Raw genomic sequence first — 19,804 nt, 5'->3', positions numbered from 1 at the left:
AGCACCCGGCAGAATTCCAAAGGCCTCAGTTTAACAGTGAGGTGGTCCCATCACAAGGAGATTCTCAACCTTGGCTGCACATTCGAATCACGTGGGGGAGAGTTTTAAAAGTCCACATTCCTGCGCTACTGTGTTGGAGACACAGATGGAACGGTCTGGCGAGGGGCCTGGGCATCAGCATTTTTAGAGCTCCTTGTAGGTGATTCCTGTGCATCACCGGGGTCAAGTGCCACTCCGGATGAACCACCTCATCTACTCTGCTCTGCAACAGACAGCCTCAAACCCACCCCCAAACACACACTGAGACTCTGATGTGGTTGCAGCAGCTGTGAAAGTGCTAAGTGCCTCTCACGTAGTCTTTGTGTGTGAGTAAAGGAAAGGGTGTTACCTGTAGGAGTCTTTCACCTGTCACCCTCGGAAGAAGCTGATGAGAAAGGCGCACAGGGCCTGGAAGGGTTTCCAACAGTGTTCCCAGGCCTCCTTCTTTGCTTCCTCATTCCCTCCCGGCCTGGGTCCAGGCTGGGTAGGTTTGGCTGTGGGTCGGGTGGTGGGTTTGGCTTTTCCCAGCTCTTCCGTCGCGTCCTTTCCCAGCTGTGTTGCTTCTGTGAGTTTCACTGTGGCCTTGGGCCTCAGAGATGGCGTCCCAGCCTCAGGCTGCTGGTTGGGCGTTGGGCTGCCCTTGAGGCTGGAAGTCACCTGCTGCATGTGGGCCTGGGGCCCAGCCTCCCTGCACACGGATGGCCTCAGCACCGGGGCCCCCAGGCATGCATGGGGAAGGCGCCTCAGCTCCTGCAGGGCTTGATTCCAGTAAGGTTTGGGGTCAGCAGCGAAAGCCTGGCACATGCTGGGCTGCCCCCTGTACTCACACCAGTATGTCTGGTCTGTGTTTTGGCAGTCGACGCGAAGCCACACTTCTCTAGCACCTTGCCCCAAGCTGCTGGGGCGCATAGTGCAGGAATCTCTCCCTCCAGTCTGGAAATGAAATTCCTCCCCAGTGCTTCCTTGCTTTTGCCTCGGGGCCTGACCTAAAGTCCCCAGGCAGGACAAGGTCACTAGCAGGAGGCAGGGGACGAACTTCATGGCGATACTCTGATAAACTTGCCTGCAACACTGCACCAGGAGAGAGAACCCAAGTGGGACGAGTCACCCTTTAAAGGGTGCTGCACAAAAGACTCTTTCTCTGCAAGGGTGGGGAGGGTGTTTTGCAGCAAATGAGAAACATGCCCACAGACCTTAGACACGTAACACTTGGCAAGGGCAGAGCAGCCACCAGGGGCCGCCCACCACAAGCAAAGGGAATGGTTTTCCTGAGTGCCTCAGAGAGATCTGCCCCAGCCCTGTCACGCACAAAGCACTACACACAGCTTTGGGGCTGAGGGTTTTACAGTTTTCCAACCACAGGGAGCTTGCTCTAAAATTGGCCCTTGTACAGGAACAGCCTTCTTTGTCAACATTTGGTACATGCCAAGGTGTGGCAGTGGAATTCTGGAAAGAGAGGTTTGTAGCTGGGAGTCTGGGCTGCCTCGAGGCTCTCTCCTGCTCCTTGGAATCCCCGTCTTGGGGGACCATGGGTTTAGTTAATCCAAAGGAAGCCAGAATTTTGTGAGCCTAGGTGTTATGAGATGGCCTGGCAAATGCAAAAAAGACTGTGAGGTTATGTGAGGATGTGTGTGCTAGAGGGACACAGAGACACTCCGCCTCCCACCCACCGAGCTGAGAGTCACCTGGTGTGGCCTCTGTGGGGCTGTCCCGCCATCACTGTGGCCACAGGCCACAGTGCTGCAATGTTCACTTCCCTTCTTATTGCATGCCTGACAATTTCACCAACTGAATGACGACGAGGAAGGCATGCAAATATATGTTCACACTGGGATTCAGTCTATTTTAGACCATGAATTCTATTTCAAATTCAATTGAAATAACACAGTTTTAATTATATCACAGGAAAATATGATTTTAAATATTATTATTACTGTTCTAAAAATAGAAAAAAACAAAATAAATTGAAAATAACTTTTGGTTCTGTGTCAAGAATCATAGTTTGGTATGGTCATAACTGTCTTTTGATGACCCTTTCAGAGGGCACTGTGGAGTGGACCAAAGGTGGCAATTTGCTATTAGTAATAGAGTTGACGGATGTTGGGGGAATAGTTTGAATGTGAGGGATTTATCTTGGCGATCTTATGTGGGGTAGTTGGTACCTGGCACAGCCTTCCTTCCACCTGGATATCCTGAGTCCTGAGAAGACCTAGTAGGGCTGGAACTAAAGCCAGGCTGAGCTTTGACAGCCACTGTGTGTGTAGCGGTGAGAGCCTTCCAGAAGAGGCATCACCCCAGGTGGGCAGCAGAGGAAGCTTCCAAGAAGTGGTGCCAAACCTTCAAGACAAGTCAGTCAAATTGTCAGGTTGAGAAAGGGTAAAGGGCAGGTGTTTTTTTGTTTTTTTGGTTTTTTTTTTGGCCTCATTCTGTCACCTGGACCAGATTGCAGTGGTGTAATTATAGCTCACTGTAGCCTCCAACTCCTGGGCTCAATTACTTCTCCTGCCTCTGGCTCTCAAGTAACTGGGACTACAGGCATGGGCTGCCACACCCAGCTAAATTTTAAATTTTAAATTTTTAGGGAGAGGGTCTCACTCTGTTGTCCAGGCCGAACTCAAACTCCTGGCCTCAAGCAATCCTCCTGCTTCCTTGTCCTCTGGAGTCACTGGAATTACAAACGTGAACCACTACAACCAGCTAAAGGTAGGTTCCTTTTTTTTTTTTTTTTAAGATAGTCTTACTTTGCCACCCAGGCTGGAGTGCAGTGGCACAATCTTGGCTCACTGCAACCCCCACCTCCCAGGTTCAAGCAATTGTCCTGCCTCAGCCACCTGAGTAGTTGCGATTACAGGCACCTACCACCATGCCAGGCTGATTTTTGTGTTTTTAGTAGAGATGGGGTTTCACGATGTTGGCCAGGCTGGCCTCAAACTCCTGACAAGTGATCTGCCCACTTCAGCCTCCCTAAGTGCTGAGATTACAGGCACGAGCCACTGCACCTGGCCAAGGGCAGATTCTTAAGGCAGGACAATGCTTCCTGTAAAGGAGTGCTGCTGGAGTGCAGGTTTATGGACTGCTGAAATGTCAAGGGCAAGGAGGCAATGGTGAGAATCAGGCTGGAGAGGTGACTCAGGGTGGGGCCTGCAGCCCCGGTACCAATCCACAGGGCCAGTTCTAAGACAGACGCTTGCCCTTTGTGTGCTTCCAACTCAGGAGCCCCTGGAGTAAACAGCACTCCAAGCCAGGCTCCATGTCGTGGCCAGAGGAAGGCAGGTGTTCAGCTCCAACCTCCTTTCCCCCACCCACCACAGAGTTGCAGGGAACAGCTTGCTAGACCCATCTAGCCACCCTGAGGTTATGACCAGCCCTTTTCAATGCCCTAGTGAGGCTGAGTTTACCCTGCAACGGGAACTTATCATAAGAGCTCTAATCATGCTCTTCCTCTTTTCGCTTTTGGGACAAGCCAAGCCTCAAGACCTTTGCACTAGTCATGCCCACTGCCTGAAAATCTGTTCCTTGAACATTGCATGCCTGGCTTCTCCCTGCCACCTTCACAGAAGCCTTCCTTTGCTATACAGTGTAAATGAGCTCTTCTGTTCCTCTATCACTTCATCCTGCTTTAGTCCTCTTGAAGGCAGTGATTTCTCTCTTTTTTTTTTTTTTTTTTTTGAGATGGAGTTTTGCTCTGTCACCCAGGCTGGAGTGCAATGGCGCGATCTCGGCTCACTGCAACCTCTGCCTCCTGGGTTCAAGCAATTCTCCCATCTCAGCCTCCCGAGTAGCTGGGACTATAGGCACATGCCACCACACCTGGCTAATTTTTGTATTTTTAGTAGAGACAAGGTTTCACCATATTGGTCAGGCTGGTCTCGAACTCCTGACCTCAGATTATCCACCCACCTTGGCCTCCCAAAGTGCTGGGATTACAGGCGTGAGCCACCATGCCCAGCCCAATTTCTCTTCTTTCTTATTTGCTTGTTCATCTTTTAAGTGTGGAGTGTCATGATCAGATTTGCACTGTAAGAGACTGCTGTGTTGAGAAAGGATTGGTGGACAGGGGGGCTGTGCACAGGGAGGGTAGTGGGCAAGCTGGCTGTGTATGGGCTGAGTTGCTGTAACAAAAAGACCTTCTCTACTATGAACCAGTCTTCCAGGTTCATGCCTGGAAGTTCTTCAAATTTAACACATGCCTTCCAAGGTCTGATTGCTGCCATTTCCAGTGGAACAAGTCCAGGATCTGCAGTTTTCTTAGTAGACACTTCACTTACTTACTGCTGGCCTAAGCCTAGTCACTCAGCCACATCTAGCTGCAAGGGAGGCTGGGAAATACAGTCCCAACCAGGTAGCCTATGTCTAGCCAAAACTCAGGGGGCTGGAAGCCTAAAAGAAAGAGGGGAATGCCTCGCTAGCCAAGAGACATTATGAAAACTGTAAGAGGATATCATCAGTGGGGATGGAGAGGAAGGCTTGGTGACCAAGGGTGGATGGAAGGGAGGGGGAAAGCAGACTTAAGAGATTCCTCTGGCTCCAGTGATAGGGTGAAGGTGGAGAAATTCAAGAAAGGGAACATGGTGGGGAGAACCTGTGAGGATGTGCAGGTCAGGACAGTGGTTTAAGGCAGGGGCCATAAACTGTGGCCCATGTAGCCTGCTTTTGTAATTTTGGGAGAACACAGCAATATCTATTCACTTACGTACTGCCTACGTCTACTTTTGTGCTGCAACAGAGTTGAGGAGACATAGGCCACATGGCCCAGAAAGCAAAATATATTCACTGTCTGACCCTTTTCAGAGAAAGTTTGCCAACCTCTGGTTTAAGGTGCATCTGGGTGGAGACATGTCATGAACACAGGGTTGGCTGGAGCTCTATGTGATGAGAGAACCAAAGGGAGCAGGTGAGATGATGAGTGACTGAAATCACCCAAGGAGAGAGTGAGGGGCGGACCAGGAGAGAACTTGCGAATGCCACCTAAATTTAAGAACTGGAGACATGAGTGTTGGCAGGAGACTGAGGAATAGACAGCCATGCCCCAAGACGAAACTGGAGAGGGCTCTTCTGGGAGCCTGAAGGGAGATCTTTGTAAAGGGGATGTGTTCACAAAAGTCAAGTCCTCGGTGACCCTGACAGGAGCCCTTCAGGAGGGGTGGGGACAGAAGGTAGGTCACAGGAGTTGAAGAACCAGTGGAAATGAGAAAGTGGATATAGAGATGTGTAGAGAGTTCTTTCAAGGAAATTATTTCCAAAAAGAGAGGGAAAAAAGAAAACATCTTGTACTACCAGGCTGAGTGTGCAGTGGGGTTGAGGAAAGGCTGATTTTTTTTTTTTTCTTTTTTGAGACAGAGTCTTGCTCTCTCAGCAGGCTGGAGTGCAGTGGCGCGATCTCAGCCCACTGCAACTTCTGCCTTCCAGGTTCAAGCGATTCTCCTGCCTCAGCCTCCTGAGTAGCTGGGACTACAGGCACCCACCACCATGCCCAGCTAATTTTTGTATTTTTAGTAGAGATGGGGTTTCACTATGTTGGCCAGGATGGTCCCGATCTCCTGACCTCATGATCCACCCTCCTCAGCCTCCCAAAGTGTTGGGATTACAGGTGTGAGCCACTGTGCCTGGCCAGGCTGAATTTTTTTTTTTTTTTTTTTTTTTTTTTTAGCAAAGATAAGAACTTTAGGACCATATCCTTCCACTGTGTTTGGTGATTTGAGATACTGAAAAATAAATAAATAAAAGTTGCAAGAGTGACACGAGGAGTATTAAGTTGGCTTGAAAAACTTGAATTATTTAAATGGGCGATAGAAAAATCAGGTTTTCAAAAAATGGGAAGTTAAGAGATAATTTCCTCCAGAAGAATTATACACTATATAGTCTTGTTTAAATTGCAAGCCTCTTGTGTGTTGTTTTAAAAAAATTCATTTTTACTGTTGTGTGTTTAGGAGTAAATCAGGCGAAGTAGAGTTTGCCTATAGTTGGTATCCAATTGTGAATATTGTGACCTGGACAGTTCCCTAAGAAATGATGACTTTAGATCTGAAGAAGATCTAAAATATAGCCCACTTTGACCTTGACCTTGACCTTGAATTACTTCTGTATAATGGGCCCTTTAATAATAATTAATGGAATAAATTCACAAATAACATACGCCCAAATTTCATCATCTAAGTTGTGAGTCGCTGGATCTACTCAAGGAAGTAACATACAGGCCACGTTTTTCCAAGTTCTTTTTTATTGAAATGAATCGGAACTGCAATCTGCACTGAAAAGACCTGGGGGAATGCCTACATCTCGAATTTCATTACGTCAATGTTAAATTTTGTCCGACCAGTTTTTCACTGCTGATCACTTTTGATAATGACAGATCCAACATGAAAACCCTAAAGCAAATGGATATTTACCTTGTGCTTTCATGTAAATTTAGGGACCAAACTCAAAGGTTTCATCCATGCTGGACACCAGATCTAAGAATTGTGACAGGATCTTCTCACATTTCATTTTAGAACACTTGATACTAGTCTGATGATATTCATGTTAGCTGCACTCCAATTAATGTTTATTCTAATGCAACAGAAAACTCTGTTAAACTGTACACCATAATTGGCATCTGTTAAAACAACTCCACTTTTGAACGAACAGCATTTCTTTCTCTCAAGATCTCTCTCTCTCTCTTTTGAATTTGCCAGATGGAGTTACACAGGTTTCTCTAGGATTGCTTTTGCATGCCATTTCCAAGTGGAACGTGGCCAATCTTTGATAAAGTATAACAGACGAAAATCTCTGCGCGAAGGATATGCTGTAGGTTTCACACACTTTTAGTGAAAATGGATTATTTTCAACAGCACCAAGAAGTCAATGGTGACTTATTTAGCTCATTTAGAAGAAAGTCCTATAATACTCATTTGTTTAAAAAACTCTGTGGTAACAAAAGGTATATACACCGTTTACTGTACAAAAAATGCATCTTGCCTGTAAACTGGTGTGTGTTTAGCACACTCCACACATGGCAATACGTTAGAACCTAGCCATCACATTTGATAGGGTTTTGACAGAAATGCATCCAATGGGAACAAACACCCCATATGTTGTAGTGTCTAAATAGAAACAGTGTAAAAAAGTGAAAAACAAAAATAGACAGGAAGGGAGGGAGTCATCCTTGAATAGTGATGGACCATGGACTATAATGTGACTGTGTTCATTCTTAAAGCACTACCCAGAGACCAATGGCGCCGTTTCCTTGGTGCCCGCCTGAGTCACTTCGTTGCCACTGGCGTTGCTCCTGGATTTGGAAAGTCCTTGTAGACCCAGAAACTACCAAAAATCTGTGATCCTTTCCACTTTGAGTATCCTGATGCTGAAATGAAAGGTAAACACAATTTTAGAAACTGCTTTTGAATTAATAAAGAGAAAACCAGGAATGCATAATCCTAAAATGGTCCCCACCAGGAGCCTAAGAACTAAGGAAAATATAAACTCGTTCAAGAGGCACAGCAATATGTTTGTTGCAAAACAATTTGTTAAAATATAGCATATAGAAAAAAACTTTGTGGTTTTTGTTTATTTTATTTATTTATTTATTTATTTATTTTTTTGAGAGGGAGTCTCACTCTGTCGCCCAGGCTGGAGTGCAATGGCGCGATCTCAGCTCACTGCAACCTCTGCCTCCCAGGTTTAAGCCTCAGCCTCCCAAGTAGCTGGGACTACAGGCATCTGCCACCATGCCTGGCTAATTTTTATATTTTTTAGTAGAGATGGGGTTTTGCCATGTTGGCCAGGCTGGTCTCGAACTTCTAACCCCAAGTGATCTGCCCACCTCAGCTTCCCAAAGTGCTGGGATTACAGGCATGAGCCACCACACCCAGCCAGAAAAAAATTTTAAGCCCGTAATACTCAAGGTACATGGTTGGTACACAGATTTCTAGATTTTTGTTTGTTTGTTTGTTTAGAGATAGGGTCTCACTACATTTTCCAAGTTGGAGTACATGAGTGTGTTGGCTATTCACAGGTATAATCATGGTTCACTGCATCTTTGAACTCCTGGGCTCAAGCAATCCTTCTACCACAGCCTCCCACCCCAGTAGCTGGGACTACAGGCAGGTACCACCATGCCTGGCTTATTTTTTTACTCTAAAAAAACACTTTCTTTTCTTTTTCTTTTTTTTTCTGTGATGGAGTCTCACTCTGTTGCCCAGGCTGGAGTGCAGTGGTGTGATCTCGGCTCACTGCAACCTCTGCCTCCCAGGTTGAAGCAATTCTCCTGCCTCGGCCTCCTGAGTAGCTGAAATTATAGGCAGGATTATAGGGGCCCCCCACCACACCCGGCTAACTTTTTTTAGTAGAGACAGGGTTTCACCATGTTGGCCAGGCTGGTTTTGAACTCCTGACCTCAAGTGATCTGCCCGCCTCGGCCTCCCATAGTGCTGGGATTACAGGCGTGAGCCACCGCACCAGCCCTTATTTTTTTACTTAAAAAAAAAAATCTTATTTTTTTACTTAAAAAAAACATCTTATTTTTTTACTTAAAAAAAACTTATCTTTTTAAGTAAAAAAATTTTATTTTTTTAATATACACACACATACTCACTGTGTGTGTGTATATATATATAAATACACACATTTATATAGCAATGCATGTATATACAGAGAGGGTCATTGTATCATATGCATACATGCAGTCGTCCCTCTGGATCCATGTGGGATTGGTTCCAGGACCCCTACACACATCCAGCTACATACTGTATATCATCTCTAGATTACTCAAAATACCTAATACAATGTAAGTGTTATGTAAGTAGCTGTTATACTGTATTGTTTTTATTATTTTTATTTTTGTACTGTTATTTAAAAAAAAATTTTTTAGAGTATTTTTGATCCACAGTTGGTTGAATCTGCGGATGTGGCACCTGCAGGTACAGAGGGTGGACTGGATATATAAAATATCTTGTCTAATATACTGATCTAGATCTCCCACTTAATGTATTAGGAATAGCCATGTTTTGGTGTTCTAAAAACTAAAAACTATAGTCCTGTAGATTCTCTTCAATGAAAGCATCAAACTTACCTCAAGCAATTTCAACATCAGCTATCAATGTTGTGATGGGCTAAAAAACAAAAAAATAAAGAAATATAATACCCCCAGCAAAGCTGTGGGTGGTTTCATCACCTCTGTGCTAAGAAGCAGGCATGTGACTAAAGGTACAGACGAATATAAACCACACCTCATAAAGTTTATCAAGAAGAATGTGTCAGACAAAACACTGGTTACTCTAGCTTCTGTTTGTATTGCTGTTAAAAACAGCGTAGAAGGTAAAGAGAATAAACAGACTATGACAAGTAGAATTGTGAATATTCACAATCTAAAGTTAAAAGTGTTAAGCGTCACTAAGAATATGTGTTGAAGACATTAGGCCAGCAGCAACACAGCAGTACACATGTCTACCACAAGAGTCTTTCTAAAGTCCGCTTCTAGGACAGAAGACAGAAGCAAATGGAAGTTCCGCAGGGACCTTGTTACAATTACGAATTCCTGGGTGTAAGATCAGGAAGTGCACATGGCCTCTAAGTGGCTCTCTGGGGGAACCATCAACAGTAGCCCTAGTGTCCTCTAAAGTGACTCTGTGATAATGGCCTTGACAACCAAAAAGGTATACGCCAGGGGGAAGACTAGTGAACTCCATCTGGAAGGTCGGCAGTTTCAACTCTGGCACACCCTGCCCGACTGTGACTTCAGGTGGATCACAACCCCTCTGAACCTGCAGGATCCAGCCTGCCTCACTGCAGTGCTGCATCAGACACATGAGGTTGGGGGAGGACATGCACGGAGGACATCAGGGCACCTGCCAGGCAAGACATTCCTTCTAAAGTTTTTCACTTTAGAAAGTGCACATGCTTGGTTCTGTGTGCCTCTTCTTGCACTACCCTTTACGCTTTCGGTAAAGAAACAAACTCTTTATTGAAAGGGCTCAAAGGGCCCCTGGAAAAGGGTGCAAGCGGGGGCTGGTTCAATCTCTTGTTACTGTCCACCTCACCAGGACCTGGAGCTGAACATTATGAAGGACTGTAGGCTCTGGCAATCATTTCTAAAGAACACCTACATTTGCCTTATTGAGCAGAGGGATGCTGGGCACACTAACAGGATCACTGGTTCTTCACCTCCTGCCTAGCATTGCCTCTCCTCCAGACAGTATATCCATCCTATCCTGGAAGAGAGGGAACTCTGGAGACCTCAGAAGCAGGAAATGAGCAAAACAAGCCAATTTAAGCAGTGTCTTAGTATGTTTTCTGCTGCTATAACAGAATATCAGAGACTGGGTAACTTACAAAGAAAAAAATATGTTTTTCACAGTTCTGAAGGCCACGAAGTCCAAGAGCCTGGTGCTGGCATCTGGTGAGGGCTTTCATGATGCATCATCCCATAATGGAAGGGCAAATGAGTGCAAGAGACAGACAGGGAATGGGGTCGAGCTTCCTCCTTTTATCAGGAGCCCACTCCTGTGATCATGGCATTAATCCATCTATGAAGGCAGAGCTCTCATGACCTAACCACCTGTCCAAGGTCTCGCCTGTTAATATAGTCGCAATGGCAATTACATCTCAACATGAGTTTTGGAGGGGACAATGAAACTATAGCAAGTAACTAAAACTAATCCTGGAAGCTCCTGATGTAAGAGAAACAAAGGGCCTTAGGTGAGACCGTAACTGGAGGATACATTTCTTCAGGCCGTTAGGATTTGGGCTCTGAATGATAACTTCTGGGGTGCCCAACACAATAAAGTAATAAAATAAAGAAGGCCAATACATGACATCTGAGACTCTCCTGTCCCCAGAGTAGACATCACACACTGATGACAGCACTTTTGAGTCAGTCTGGATTAAACTTCCAGATTTCAATCAACACAGGGGCTCCGGGCAACCTGACAACAGAGAGAAGTTGGCCCAGGAGATGGAATCTGTTTGTCACTGATGCACTATCCCCTTCACAGAAAAAGGAAGGTCCTGGCCCCCAAAGAACCTGAAATATCACACAAGGGAAGGGGCTCCAAGCACCCTCTACAAGACCTACGCAGCCAGAACCTACACAGGTGAGGGTCAGCTGCTGTTTATGTAGCACTCCCTGGGATCCACCTGCTTCCTCCTCTAGGCTGCAGAGGTGCAGCCATGCGAACCCCTCCTACTTCTATCTAAGAATCTGGCCAAGCACAGTGGCTCATGCCTGTAATCTAGCAATGTGGGGTAGATCACTTGAGGTCAGGAGTTCAAGATCAGCCTGGCCAATATAGCAAAACTCCATCTCTACTAATAACAGAAAAATTAGCTGAGCACAGTGGTGTGTGCCTGTAATCCCAGCTACTCAGGAGGCTGAAGCACAAGAATCGCTTGAACCCAGGAGGTGGAGGTTGCAGTGAGCCGAGATCACACCACTGCCTTCCAGCCTGTGTGACAGAGTGAAACTGCCTCAAACAACAACAACAACAGCAGCAAAGAATCCACAGCAGCAAAGAATCCACAGCAGCATGCACAACGACCACCATCTACAGCAGAACCAGCAAGAAGGTGGTTCACAGACATATTTGTTGGGCCCCCATGGTATGTTTTTCTCCACATTGTTTGCTGACATTAAAAAGGGTAATTTCATATTAAAATCAGATTTCTCTCCTTTTCAGATAAACTAGAGTTTCTAGCAATATTTGCCTCTTATTTGTTCCTCTTTCTACCAGTTTGATAGTCTTCAGAGTGAAGACTGGGAAAAATAATCAAATTTTTCTGTGCTCTTTCCACCTGTTTTGGGAACTTTTCTTTGCCCACCTGCCTTCGGGAGAAAAGGAGAAATAGCTCAAATCTTAGCTTGCCCTGGCTAGCTGTAGAGACCTGAGCATGGCCTACACATCCCTGAGTCTATCTGCAAAAGACAGACAACAGGGCGATGACGACAGCCATAGAGGGCCGATGCGGGGACTGTGCAGGATGAGGCAGGGTGGTCATCCTGCCCGGTTCCTGGGGCTGCTGGACCAGTACTGGTGTTTGTTTGCTCTCAAGCCTTTGTGGCCTCACAGGAAGCAACTTTCTCTCTTGATCTCTGAAGTCAGAGCTAGAAAGAGTAAGTTTACACACACACATAGACACACACACACACACACTCTCTCTCTTTTTTTCTCTCTGTCTCTCTAAAGAACTCCCTAGCAGCAGAAAGATCACAATCTGAGTGACCTCTAGTGATCCATGAAAGGCCAGGAAGAAGGTTCAGAAACGAGTCACCCAATATTTCCTGAAATGAAAATGCCTCCACTTGCTCCGCAGACTTTGTATGGGAGACAAAAGCATCGTTGGAAAAAAAAATCCAGGCTTACATAGGTTTATATGAAAGTCTATTAACTTTTCCTTCAAACAAAAGCAAACAGCCACAGACTGTATAATGGACTAATTACAGTGTGTGTGTGTTTAAGAAAGAAATAGAAATAAAATAAAAAGAGACCAAAAAAACTAGTTTATGAAACTGAGTTTGCCACTCAGAAGCAGCCCACTTCATGGTTCTTACTTCAGAGAATTCTCCTGGGAAATGCTCCATGAAGCAATATTAGTGTCAAACTGCTCTTCACTTGATAAGCACTAGTGTCCCGGTTTGCAGAAGGCTTTTCTTTCATTCTTACATTAAAAAAAATTTTTTTTTTCATTTATAAACACAGGGTCTTGCTGTGTTGCCCAGACTTGTTTTGAACTCTTGGGCTCAAGTGATCCTCCATCCTCAGCCTCCCAAAGTGCTCGGATTAAAGGCGTGAGCCACCGCATCAGCCAGAAGGCTTTTCTAAAATAGCCAAGCACCTTCTCTGTGCACTGATCATTTTCCTCCTAAACCTAGCTTTGTCCTGAAATGCAGGCAACACCTGAAAACTGTTGGCAGTAAACACTGGGGGAAATCACAGTCTCAAGCTGTGTGAAGGAGGCACCAATTCGGGCTCATTTGTACAGAAGGTATCAAGAGGTGTCGGCTAATATCCAGAGCCCAGTTGGTGTCATCAGTGGAAGCTAAGTGGAGCTGGCTCAGCTAACAGATTAGAGCCACACTTAGTTATCTTCTGAATCACCTTTGGGTTCCTTCCATCGGAAATGTCACGGTAATAAGAAAAGATTGTGGTTATTATAGTGAACCACAAACCCTTAAATAAGGGCTTACAAAGGTCAAAGGGTGAATGTTTTGCCTTGTTACCTCATTGAACCCTCACAACCCTGTGCAAACAAGGCTCTTATTTTTATTTATTTATTTATTTATTTATTTATTTATTGAGACAGAGTCTCACTCTGTCGTCCTGGATGGAGTGCGGTGGTGCAATCTCAGCTCACTGCAACCTCCGCCTCCAGGGTTCAAGCGATTCTCCTGCCTCAGCCTCCCAAGTAGCTGGGATTACAGGTGCCCGCCACTACGCCCAGCTAATTTTTTGTATTTTTGGTAGAGATGAGGTTTCACCATGTTGGCCAGGCTGGTCTCGAACTCCTGACCTTGTGATTTGCCTGCTTTGGCCTCCCAAAGTGCTGGGATTACAGGCGTGAGCCACCACACCCAGCCTCAAAGCTCTTATTATTCCCTCCTTTTACAAGTGAGAAAACTGAGGCTCAAGGACATTAAATAGCACTTCCACAATGACACACGGAGACAGAGCAAGGATCCACTCCAACTCAGACCCCTGGGACCTCTAGGAGGGTCTGGGTGGAAAAGAAAGGTGTCCCAATGTTCCTAGAGTTTCTGGGATGTCATTTCCTAACCTTCTGCAAATAAACCAGATCAAAACTATGCTTCTTCACTGACTGCCTGTAGACGGGCTGAACATCCAGGAGACTTGCCAGGGTTCCCACTGGAGGTGGGTGTGCAGGAACGAAAACAAGTCTCGATTTAATTGTTACCATGAAAGATGCTTCAGCGAAACTCACATAGGGTGTCACTCAGTCTTTGGGATTTTTCTCTTGCTGAAACAAAACACTTCAACCCACCCTCGGAGCTCTACTATAGAACACAGAATATAGAAAGTAGAAAAAAATTCAAATGCGCTGTGGACCGTTAAGGAAGGATGTCCAACATTAGTATAGTCCTAGCCCCAGGCTTCACAGGTGGATGAAGTGCTAGGCCCTTCACAAAGACAAGTCCTTCCAATGTCTGTTGTAAGCAGAATGACCACAGAATCATCCTAAAACTTCATTTATGTATTTAATAGAACAATGGCATTTAATCTAGCTTGAATTTCAACACTAACAGCCCAAGATGAAATGTTCACTAGCAAGTGAGAAGAGTGGCATTTCTCAACACCGACGAGGGCTGTTTTCTATCGTTATCATGTCTTTTTTCTTGTACAGCAAGTTAAATCCACGAGTTATCAAGTCTTATGCTGTTCCAGCAATGTGGGTAAAAACTAGTAAATAAGGAGAGCTACAACAAGCTTCTTGAGCCTAGAGAATTAAGTCTTTGATGCTACACGCAGGACATCTGTGGCACTAATAGGTGCTCGGTTATTCTCTTATGGATGCTAGAACTGGAAGTCTACCCTCCTTTGTGGGAAAGGTCTCACGTGATGGCATAAGACAGAAGACAGCTGACGCCTGCCTATTTCCAGCACTCAGATCTGAAGCTGGGAATTAGCCAGAGTCCGGTTGGCTGTGATGAGCATGCCTCAGTGACAAAGGTCCATGGCAGTACTGGTGCGCTGAGAAGACCCTGGCATCTCAAAGACTGTCTTGTCAACTTGCACACTGACACCTCCCTTTCAACTGCGGGAGGATTTCTTGGATGCAGCATATTCTTCCAGGCCTACCAGTGCATCTACTTCTCAGGGAGCCATGGAGTTGTGCCTTCTGGATTCCCTTTTAAGAATGACTTGCCTCCAGCTGGGGGCAGCATGGTCAGCAGAGAGCCTCCAGCTGTTAGAGCCTATCGCTCTGACAGCAGAGCCTACAGCTCTACAGCAGCGCTGCTCCAGCCCTGGGAGCAGTGACTGGGGGAGGAGGGGGTGCAAAGACTTAGCTAATCTATAATGATTAGCCCAGTGTGGGCAACTCCCTACAGGCCATGCTTGATCCAGAGCTCCTGCCTGGTTGGGCCAAGGCTTTGGCAGGCCAACCTCGACTTCTCCCCCTTTCTTTCACAACCATGGCTCCTCATAAATATCCTGCACTCCAAACTCCATTTGAGCACTGCTTCCAGAAAACCTGCCTGTGGCAGCCTCCACCCAGGCTTGCGTCTCTCTCTCTAGCATCTTCCAGGCAGCCTGGATGACTCTTCTTAGAACGGAGAGTACTTTCAGTGCCTTCACAACCAACAGGCAAATACCAGGAAGCAATTCTACAAATTCAGAGCAGTCCTAGAAGATCTGATGTTAGGGCAACAGAGGTAATTGAGAACAGCTGTCCTCTGATCTTGAAAATTTCAGTCCATATATATAAGATACCCTCCAAGCATGCTACACCACAAAAAGGAAGGCTAGGACATTATGCAGGCAGCTGTACTGTCTACTCTCCCCAGAGCACACCTGGCTAATTGATACTTAAATCCATCTTCAACTCTGTCACAACACAGCACTCTAGCCACCAAGCCTTGCATACCAGAAGTATCAGATGAGATGAAGTCAATTTGCCATTTCAGGACTTTATTTATTTATTTAGAGATGGAATCTCCTCTGTCTCTGTCACCCAGGCTGGAATGCAGTGGCGCGATCTCGGTTCACTGCAACCTCTGCCTCCCGGGTTCAAGTGATTCTCCTGCCTCAGCCTCCCGAGTAGCAGGGACTACAGGCGTGTGCCACCATACCTGGCTAATTTTTTGTATTTTTAGTAGAGACAAGGCTTCACTGTGTTAGCCAGGATGGTCTTGATCTCCTGACCTCGTGATCCACCCGCCTCGGCTTCCCAATGTGCTGGGATTACAGGCATGAGCCACCGCGCCTGGCCGAGAACTTGATTTTTTTTATTGTCACCATTTCTGCTCTGATCTGAATGTTTGTGCACTCCTAAAATTCATACATTGACATCGTAATCACGGTGACGCTTTAGGTCATGAAGGCAAAGCCGTCATTAGTCTCTCATTAACGCCCTTAGAAAAGAGACCCCAAGGAGCCAGCTTGCCCTTTCTGCCATGTGAGGATTTGGCAAGACAACACCACCTATGAGAAAGTGGTCCTTCACCGGACACCCAATCTGACGGCACCTTGATCTTGTATTCCCAGCCTCCAGAACTGTGAGAAATAAACCCTGGTGTTTATAAGCTACCCAGTTTAAGGCATTTCGTTATAGCAGCTGGAATGCACTCAGATAACTTCTCTTCCCCTAAATGGAAAATTATAATGCAAAGTTCTGAATTTTTTACAATGTTCAACGTTTTAAGTTCAGGAAGCCATTTACCTCTTGAAAGGACAAATTTTAATGACTTTCTGGTTCTGTTCATCTTGAAATCTGACCAAGGTGGAGCATCAACTGTTATTAGATAATATTGCTTAAGATAAGGGTGTGCCTGACTGGTAAGCAGCTTCTGGCCTGGGAGGCTCTAAATATAAATACCTGATGTGAAGCCAAAGCTGTGGGCTTCCCTGAATGTGGGCACTTTGAACTGGATGCCTCCCATGTGGAGCGCGGGCCTTCTAAGGTGCATCTCCCCCATGCATCAACGTTAGACTCACCCGTTTGCATCTGAGACATCACTGTGGGGAGCGGGCTCGGGGGAGCACTGGGGGGCCAGCTGTATGGGCGTGGGAAGGATCACGCCCACTGAAGAGGACAGCCCACTGCTGCCCTGCTGCCCCGCACACTATGGCTCCACCTCTTATGAGCAGATAGGTCCCTGGCTGACGTGTGGGTCTGAATTCTTAGCAGAGCCTCAGCAGAGGACTGAGTTACCTGACATATGATATATCCAGAACCACAGGAGCTCCTTAATTCTAGAGAATGTAAATTCATAAAGATTTTGGAGGAATAATTGAGGTTCTTTTTCTGGTTGGTTACAGTTAATTTATTGGAAGGAAGGAAGGAAGGAAGGAAGGTAGGAACGAAGGAAAAGCTTTGAAAACTGTAACTACTCAGTTTATTTGGTGCAGAGAAATTCTAAATGCAAGGTATGCATGCATTTAATCTGTAATGATCCACAGCCATACATAGCATTTTAAGATGACACCAAATTTTAGTTGCTGAATAATTCCATTGTTTAGAAATCGACTGAACATTTAAACTCATGGCATCATGGAACACTATGTAGAGCATGATTGGAGACTAGCATTGATAAAGTATCATACAGAGAGAAGTGAAGGCATCAGCAGCATGCAGAAAATTCAGTGCTGATCTATAGGAGATGAGACGGTTTATCATAGGACGGACATGCACTTCCAGACTTTGCTTTACCTTGTCATAACAGGATTGTGAATACCATATATATGATCTTTATGATAACCATTATTACCATTTTCCATACTGTAACAGAAATAAATACACCAAAAACACCATGTTATCTCTAAGATGAAGTATTTACATCATGGATTACAAAGACAATGTAATGGTCATGAAAAGTATGTAACAATTTGTTAAATCTAAAAAAAAGACAAATGAGTAATTGACATTTTGCTCCTTTTAAACTTCAAAGACCAAATGACTACTTTATAGATTAATAAACTTAACATATAAAATTTCATTAATTCATCAAGTATTCCTTGAGCACCTTCTATGTGCCAACCCTCTTTTTAAGAGGTGTTACAATTTATTTTTGCCTGGACAGATCTGCTGTTTCTATGTAATTTTAAGATGTTAATAACTTAATTTTAAAGTCCATTACATAATAATATCAACCTCCCCCATCCCATCTAGGAATATAGTTTTTTTAAAAAAGGCTTACTTTTTCATAGGTATAGTTTCAACACTATAAAATACAAAAAAAGGGAGATAAAATTAATTTTTTTAATTATTATGAAAGCTCAGCAACTACACCCCCCAAATATTTACTCTAACACAGATACTGACAGTGCAAATTCAGGAGAGACCCACGTTGAAAGATGAGTGAAGTGAAAAACGAGGCATACACATTCACCAGACACAGAATGAGGGGCAGACTACAGAGCCAAAATGGAAAGTGTAAAAACAGTTATCATAAAGTGAAATGCCAGGTCCCCGAGAGAGAGGAACTGTAAACAAGAAATAAAAAGGCTGGTTAGGGAAGCTGAGAGGATTAAGCAAGAGGAAAAAAGTAGTTAAAACAAGTATAGAAAAATCAGCACCAAGAAAAAAAAAATTCACCTGAACAGAAATGACCCAACTACTACTAAAACAAAAAACAAACAAACAAAAAAGAAATCAAGTTTAGCCTCATCAGAACTCATCTTACTCATCTTTAGCAACTCTTTGAAGACAGCACCACCTAGAAAATGACCCCCACATCTGTGGAAGCCCCCGTACTTACTCATCGTACACGTCCTCCGAATCCATTCGACGATAGTACTTAGCCAGTTTTACCGCAAAAATTAGAGCCGGAAGTAAAAATACAGTAGCTTTTCCTATGCCAAACCAAAACAAATTCTAGGAAAAAAAAAAATCAGAAGAATTAAATGTTTGAAGATAAGAAATGGGAAAAACAGTTGTTTGGGGGAAATTTTTTTTTTTGGAATTTTAAAAAATGAGTTGTCATTTTGTTCTTTAAAACAATTTGAGAATGTCATGTGGACCAGGCACTGTGTGAAGTGCTACTCACATTGTTAGGATTCATTTCATCTTTCTAAAAACCTTGAGTAGATCCTATTATTATGTTTATTTTACAAAGGAGGAGCAGAAACAGCAAGTGGTAAAGCCAGGATGCAAATCTAGGCCACTCCAACCCAACTTCTAACCACCCCAAACAGATTTCCTTTGTTGCCCGACTGTCCAGTAATCAGAGCATGGATGGCCAGCAGGTTTGAGTTTCAATCCCTCTTATGAGTTGTTATTTATTTATTTTTTATTTATTTATTTATTTATTTAAACAGAATCTCACTCTGTCCCCCAGGCTGGAGTGCAGTGGTGTGATCTTAGCTCACTGCAAGTTCCGCCTCCCAGGTTCACGCCATTCTCCTGCCTCAGCCTCCTGAGTAGCTGGGACTACAGGTGTCCACCACCAAGCCTGGCTGATTTTTTTGTATTTTTAGTAGAGGCGGGGTTTCACCGTGTTAGCCAGGATGGTCTTGATCTCCTGACCTCGTGATCCGCCTGCCTCGGCCTCCCAAAGTGCTGAGATGACAGGCATGAGCCACCGTGCCCAGCCGAGTTGTTTGTTATTAAGATGACAAATTAGCTGGGCGCGGTGGCTCATGCCTGTCATCTCAGCACTTTGGGAGGCTGAGGCGGGCAGATCATGAGGTCGGGAGTTTGAGACCAGTCTGGCCAACATAGTGAAACCCCATCTCTACTAAAAATACACAAAAAATTAGCCAGGCATGGTGGTATGTGCCTGTAATCCCAACTACTTGGGAGGCTGAGGCAGGAGAATCGGGTGAACCCAGGAGGTGGAGGTTGCCATGAACCGAGATTGTGCCACTGCACTCCAGCCTGGGCAACAGAACCAGACTCTGTCTCAAAAAAAAGAAAAAAAAAAAAAAAGATGACAAATTAACCCTTCTGGCTTTGTTCTGCATCTGAGCAGCTGAGATGCCTGCATCTTCATTCCATAACATTACTGTGTCAAGAAGTTAGATGCAATGCTCACTGCATGCTAGGGTCTCAATCAATGTTCCACGTTTAATTTAACCAACCTTGAAGGTACATAGAAGGTAGATGACCATGTTTTGTC

At 44.9% G+C, this 19,804-nt stretch overlaps 2 protein-coding genes across 3 annotated transcripts in view; both read right to left on the bottom strand.

Moving 5' to 3' along the window:
* Window positions 1–408: 408 nt before the first annotated feature.
* FGFBP2 (fibroblast growth factor binding protein 2) lies at window positions 409–1,097 on the bottom strand. The gene has a single exon (XM_030801165.1). The coding sequence runs from the start codon at window positions 1,078–1,080 to the stop codon at window positions 409–411; it is 672 nt and encodes a 223-aa protein (XP_030657025.1). The 5' UTR covers window positions 1,081–1,097.
* Window positions 1,098–6,241: 5,144 nt separating this feature from the next.
* PROM1 (prominin 1) overlaps window positions 6,242–19,804 on the bottom strand; it is a 116,211-nt gene continuing 102,648 nt past the window's right edge. Inside the window, exons 24-26 of one of the 2 annotated variants that reach the window (XM_030801163.1) lie at window positions 18,446–18,561; window positions 9,089–9,128; window positions 6,242–7,381 (exon numbers count right to left, since the gene is read on the bottom strand). In XM_030801163.1, the coding sequence (XP_030657023.1) occupies window positions 9,113–9,128; window positions 18,446–18,561 (132 nt within the window). In that variant the 3' untranslated portion in view covers window positions 6,242–7,381; window positions 9,089–9,112. The remainder of the gene's footprint in view (window positions 7,382–9,088; window positions 9,129–18,445; window positions 18,562–19,804) is intronic. The other variant, XM_030801164.1, reaches the window with a different exon arrangement.

This window comes from Nomascus leucogenys, chromosome 20, assembly GCF_006542625.1.
Source record: "Nomascus leucogenys isolate Asia chromosome 20, Asia_NLE_v1, whole genome shotgun sequence".
In the NCBI taxonomy this organism is placed as follows: Eukaryota; Metazoa; Chordata; class Mammalia; order Primates; family Hylobatidae; genus Nomascus; species Nomascus leucogenys.
Note: the sequence above shows the minus strand (reverse complement) of the source record. Positions and strands in the feature narration are given on the sequence as shown.

Excerpts from the sequence above, each read along its gene's own strand:
- FGFBP2 (XM_030801165.1), bottom strand. The coding sequence starts at position 1,080 with ATGAAGTTCGTCCCCTGCCTCCTGCTAGTGACCTTGTCCTGCCTGGGG.